Here is a 6812-nt window from a genome sequence, read left to right on the forward strand (position 1 = left end):
ACACACACACATACACACACACACACACACACACACACATATATATATATATATATAAATTAATTCACATTTTACTTATATAATTTATGAATTTAATATAGTTTAACTTAATTTAATACAATATAACAGAGTCAAGTCCCTACATTAATTTATTTATTGATGTTTACTATCCCCTACCTGCTAATAGTTAACCCTGGATTATTTTAGAAATAATACATTTCTAAATCTCTCAGAGAGATTTATGCAGTGGTAATACAATGAAGTAGTTGTATGCTGTCAACTTAATGTGACTGTCCCATGAAGGGAATAATACTACTGTTGTTTAGACCTAGGAAGCTGCACCGCTTCCTGTCGGCCTTACCACATTTCCTGTGTCCTTGTGTCTACAAGGGGAGATAATCACCTCCACCCAGCATCCAGAGACATGTTTCTGAGTCTTTGCTCGTCATCAGTCAGGAGTAGCATGACCCGCTAGTCGAAGATGCCTGTCAAGCTCTGGAAACATAATAATTCTAGTGAAATACATCCACTGATTTCAAATTTAGAAATAATACATTTCTAACTCTCTCAGAGAGATTTATGCAGTAGTGATACGATGAAGTAGTTGTATGCTGTCAACTTAATGTAACAGTCCCCTGAAGGGAATAATACTACTGTTGTTTAGACCTAGGAAGCTGCACCGCTTCCTGTCAGCCTTGACACATTTCCTGTGTCCTAGCAGGTCATGCTTCTCCAGACTGATGACGAGCAAAGACTTAGAAACATGAAACAGGAATACAACAAATTCATCAAGAAGGAATTCTACAAGTCTTACAAACTGGCACTGACATCCGCCCTTGACAACATCAACACCAACCATTGCAAGCATATGAATAAATTACACGTGGATGACCCACAGAACCCTACTGCACTACATCTCCACACTTTCACCTTAAAGATTATAAGAAGAACTTCATAACTAAACCATCGATATGCCTCATATGCCCTACCAAATCCGACCTGCGAAGAATAAGTAAAATTATTCTTGATAAAATAATATCAATCGTCTAGGAGTAATTGAAGGTCAACTTATGGTCCTGTACAGGTGTGATCATAGCATGGTTCCCTCCTCTTCTTTCCTACAATTCGATTACTACTCTTCTATTTCTCCCAAACTTCTTAATTAATCGCTCCATCTAGCTAGGAATCTAACTAACCCAACCCCACTAGAAACTAATATAATCCTTAATGCCTGTAAGACCCTTATTTCTTTTGAGGAGAAATTTTGGTGCCGGGCTAACCAATATAACTATAACGATAACTATAACAAGTTATTTGACATTATTATGAGATCATCCGACTCTGCCCAAGTCACCGACCTCATCGGATTATACATACTTCACCAGGTCTAAATACATTTCCCTAGCATCAAGGGAGGCCGCCACAGAGATGACGCATTACCAGTTACCAAGAGTTTAAATAAATCATCTTTAGAACAAATTAGGAAAGATCTACACAAAGTTTTCTCTAGACTCAATGTAGACACTCAGCTTACTCAATAAAATAAAATGCTGTAATTGTGGCCTTAAAGGCTTAGTACAATGATTTAGAGATAGTTCAGTTTCTAAAACTCGCCAGATCCTTCAAAAGTAACACTAAAATTCCCACAAAACCACTAATTTTCTAGATGTAACTTTAAACTTAGAAACCTTCCAATAATCCCCATATCACAAACCTAGCAACTGTTGAATTAGTGTTATTATATTTTTTTCTTTATTGCCCACATGGGACTAAACATACAGGGGACAAACAAGGACAGAGAAAGGGATTAAGTCGATTACATCAACCCCAGTGCGTAACTGGTACTTACTTAATCGACTCCGAAAGGATGAAAGGCAAAGAATTAGTGTTATTATATGGCAATGACACATGGACACTGACAAAGAAATTATCAAACAAGTTATATGGTTCAAAAATGCTCTGAATGACTCTAAATATGAAATTGGCAGCAGAATATATCAAATGAATGCCTTTATGGAGACTTGCCAAAAATTAGCAAGAAGATCCGGCAAAGACGGCTGCGACTATCTGGCCATTGGTTGCACCACTCTCAGCTGGAAGTATCCAAATTACTCTTATGGAACCCATTGTGGATGTAAGAAGAGGAAAACTTTGTCACAATTACATCGACAACTTGTTCGCAGACACAGCCTGGAATGTATGCAGGACTTCAAGGCAGCAATGCCTGATAAAGAAGTGGAATTTTTTGCTGCGGCCCAGTTTGGAACCTGGGCATAATAAAGTAAAATAAAAATAAATAACAGGCACTCAGCTTATTCAATAACTAAATAAAAATGCTGTAATTGTGGCCTTAAAGGCTTAGCACAAGGATTTAGAGATAGCTCAGTTTCTAAAAGTCACCAGATCTTTCAAAAGTATCGTAACACTAAAAGCATTCTCAATGCTCTAATACCATCAGAACATCCGGATTTATACAAGTTCATGGATGAAAATTCTAGAATGTTCACGAGGTTAATTACCAAAAACTCTCCATGTGTTAGAAGGGACAATCAGAAATGCTCTCTACAATGACATCCAGTACATGATGAGGAGAGGTCAATTCATGCCAGGAAAAAACATGAAAATTGTTTGATCAGTTCTAAAAGGCTATTAAACAAAGTTAAAAACTTAGAAAAACGTAACATGATTTCGTTTTACTCACATTCAAAAATCTTTAACCTGGACCGGAAGATTTACAGAAAAAAAAATGAAAGTTCCAACGATCATGTACAAAAAGTTCACTTCAAATGTCATGGCTTTTAAAATTGTCAGTAATGAAGGACATGTAATACATCTTCATCTCTTTCCACAAAGAATTAGAGTTATCCGATGATTACATTGCAATTCTGGAAACAATTGTCAAGCCCTAGATAGATAGAATACACAAGGGAAAGTCGTATGTCCGCCAGCAGGACTCTGCACCATCACATAAGGTTCCACCAGTCTAAGAATAGATAGCTGACAATTTCCAAGACCACATAATACCTAACATTTGACCTCCGAACTCACTAGATCTCAATCGATTGTGAAGTTTTGTTAAGAGAGAAGTCAATCACCATCCCCATAACAAGGATATTTTGAAAGCTGCCATAATCAGAGTAATGTACAATATGAACCAGGACCATTTAATTCGGACATATAGATTATACAGATCTCGCATAGAAGCAGTCATTGACGCTGAAGCTGGCTACATTGAATAAGATTACAAAAAAGATAATCTAGTTTAAACAAAATTTACTTTTGAATACCTCATGCACACTCTGCGCACGCATGTATGAATATGTATTCATTAATATCAACAAATATCAAAAATACTAGCCTGGTCTAACAATATGGTATATAGTAGCTGGTTCTTCTAATATTACAAATAGTGTTCAACCATATTAAAATGGAAACTAATACACTGACCATAATAATATTAAAAAAATAGAAGATTGCTGTAAATATATGAAATATAGTTGCTGGATTTACCAATATGAGATAAAGCAAACAGTTCTACTTATTGGAAAAATAGTAGATAGCTTTTCCAGTCTGAAGAATCATAGCTTGGACTACCAGTATCAGAAATAGTAGTTTATTGTACCAAAACGAGAAAATATATTAAAATATTCATAAACAGGATATAAAAATTCCTTTTATACAAATCCATTGATGAAATGCTCAAAAATTTCATCACAGTTTATACAAACAGAACTTATTAAGCATATATAAAATTTTAAAAAGACTTACAGTTTCTAGCCACGATTTGTCATCTGGTCTGCAAAATCAGAAAATGAGAAAATTCCAGATTAGTAAAATGAATCTGTCATAATGAGTTAAGCGCCTAAGTTGGTAGGCTGTTCAGCAAAAGGTTGGCTTCCAGGTCGAGTAAAATTTTTTCGTTCAGCTGTTGGCTCAAGATAGATTTAGGGCCCAGATTGAGAAGTTCTAGTTCTTCATGGGAGAGTGACCCACTCAAGTGTGTGACTAAGAGTTTCGTTGTTGATGATATGCTGGTGCCCCTGATGTTAGGGTTATCTTGAGGTTTCCTGTTCATCTGTGTCAGTGTAATAGGCCGAGTTGTGGTGGTATTTGGTACAAAGCTACAGGAATTTAAGTTTGAGGCGGTTCTTCTCTTGGTCAACACAGTGGTGGCAGCATCAGGCAATAGCTGTGGAGGTTTTTTGGTGTGTAGATTACACATTCGCATCAAAGAACATCTAAACACGTGAGCCCCCTCCTTCAGAAAACATTCAGACAAAGGCATAACAGTCATAACTGAGGCCAATTACAGAAATTTAGTAAATTTAACAATTAAAGAAGCTATCCTCATAGACAGACTAGGTCCCCAAATTAACAACAGATTGGAAATTAGCAATCACTATATTATTTAACTACATTGACATCCTGCACGCACGATGGTAACATGCTCATGTATAAAAAAAATGCATGTATAATACATAACTTAGAAGCAGAGTTGCGGAAATGCCAACACACACGAGCTCAAGACAGGGCCGCGCTCATGCACTTCTCATGAGGAATTTTGGAAGGAGTTTCGTGAGACATCTGCAGAGACGCTTCCGAAAAAATCAAAAAAATCAGCAACCGTTGGAAAACCAATTATAACAGTGACTCGATTAAATCCAAGAAATATCTGAAGAATGAATTTTTATATACCGAAATATTATATTAGACTCTGAATAATTAAATTATTTAACAGCTATTATTGTCCACTCTGTGGAGGCGCAATGGCCCAGTGGATAGGGCAGCGGACTCACATTCGGAGGATCGCGGTTTCGATTTCCAGACCGGGCATTGTGAGTATTTATTGAGCGAAAACACTTAAGCTCCACGAAGCTCCAGCAAGGAGTGGTGACGACCCCTGTTGTACTCTTTCGCCCCGACTTTCTCTCACTCTTTCTTCCTGCTTCTTGAGTAACGCTGCGATGGACTGGCGTCCCGTTCAGCTGGGGGAACACATACGGCATAGAAACCAGGAAACCGGGCCCATGAGCCTGGCTAGTTTTGAAAAGGCGAGAAAAAAAAATTGTCCACTCTGGCCTGTTGTGCCATTCAAAACACATTATATTTCACAAATAATATACAATGCTTCCAGCAAACTACAGTAACCGTTTTCAGTCTTTACCTTTCAACTTAGCGTGAGGAATAGATGAAAGGTGTTTCAGCCAGAGATGAAAGGTGAGAGAAGAAGAAAGAGTTAAAGGAAGAGAAGAAATTAAGACAGAAGTTAGAAAGAGGCAATTGGCAAAAATAAATTATACCGTAAAATAGATCTGTTCACACATGCGTATGCACTCACATGCACACACACATGCACACAAGTATATATATATCTTGCGTTTCATATTATTAACGGCGTAACATTTATTCAAAAGCGGCGATCTTTCGTTACGAGAAAAAATTAATATTTTTGTACGGAAACCACCAATGTTATTCAGAAAAGTAAATAAACCCACGTGGTTTACAAGTACCGAAAGATAGCCAAGGCGATTTTTCGTTACGAGAACACACGACTGCTAGCGTACCTCTTAAATGACATAAAGTCACACGATTTGGGAATCATAGCCATGAGTGAGACCAGACTCCATGAGCTATAAGCCCTAAAGTCCATGTTTGGTGGACAATATAACATTCATTTTCCTCCCTGTCTGCTGAAGATCGGCGGTAGTGGTACGGCGGCACTTTTTCGCAAGAGTCTGGATCTTGAAGTAAAGACGATATTCATAGACCTGGAGGATAGACCGGTTGTCATGGATGTCGACGGCAGCGATTGATGCACTTTTCGACTCCTAGCAGTCTATAGACCGCCTTTAACAGGTCGGCCGAATTTCTTTCGACGTCTAGAAGTGTTCCTAGGAACATCTTGTCCTTTACTTTTAGTGGGGGATTGGAATGCTACCTTGGACACGCATCTATACTAAGTGGGAAGAGACAGAAATAGACGGGGATGCAAATCCCCAGAGACCTGCTCAGACGCTTTCAACTGTCTGACAGGTACCGACTCGACCACACAAATGTGCCAACGTGGACATGGAGCAACCGCATTGGGTTGTCGAAATCGTATCTAGATAGGACACTGTGTAGAACAATAGACATGGAGCAACCGCATTGGGTTGTCGAAATCGTATCTAGATAGGACACTGTGTAGAACAATAGATAGGGATAACTTAGGATGTCCACAATTCCACACAGCTACACGTCACAAACTTGTGACATGTATGCTAGACTTAGATAAGGCACATAGGCAGGGCCCCGGTTACTGGAAACTGAACGTGTCTTTCCCGTCGAGACACGTTTTTCAGAGACCGAATTAGCACGCTAGTAAAGAGGGCTTTGATAGGAGCCGTCATCAACAACAAAGAGAGCAATAAAAGCAGAAGCGATTAGGTATAGCAAAGCACGAGCCATAGATAGAAACAGAGTAGAGGGTGACCTAGTTAAGAAGCTAGAAGAGGTGATTAGAAGTGGCATCGTATCCGACGTTTTGGTGGCGAGGTTGGCCCTTGACCAACACTTCAACGCCAAACACGAAGGGTGTGTTGTCAGAGCTAGGATGCATGCTCTAAGAGACGAAGGTGCTGGAGCTGTGAAAGAGGACTGGGTGGCGGATGCGCAACAGGGCAACAAAGCCACCATTCGGGCTCCGGTAAATGAACAGGGACTCAAATTACATCCAAGTAAAATGTGTGAGGCAGTCCAACAGCATTTTGCTTGACTCTTCGGGATGAGTGGCGAGCGAGAACGCAGAGTGGACTTCAGTGCCTACCTGCACA

General features: G+C 39.1%; 1 protein-coding gene across 4 annotated transcripts in view; it reads right to left on the reverse strand.

The window, feature by feature from the left end:
• The window catches only part of LOC106881443 (transient receptor potential cation channel subfamily M member 2-like), a 405111-nt gene that overhangs the window by 314615 nt on the left and 83684 nt on the right, over positions 1 to 6812 (reverse strand). For all 4 annotated transcript variants that reach the window (XM_052974060.1, XM_052974058.1, XM_052974059.1 and 1 more), the window contains one exon: positions 3769 to 3796. In XM_052974060.1, the coding sequence (XP_052830020.1) occupies positions 3769 to 3796 (28 nt within the window). The remainder of the gene's footprint in view (positions 1 to 3768; positions 3797 to 6812) is intronic.

Source organism: Octopus bimaculoides, chromosome 17, assembly GCF_001194135.2.
Source record: "Octopus bimaculoides isolate UCB-OBI-ISO-001 chromosome 17, ASM119413v2, whole genome shotgun sequence".
Taxonomy (NCBI): domain Eukaryota; kingdom Metazoa; phylum Mollusca; class Cephalopoda; order Octopoda; family Octopodidae; genus Octopus; species Octopus bimaculoides.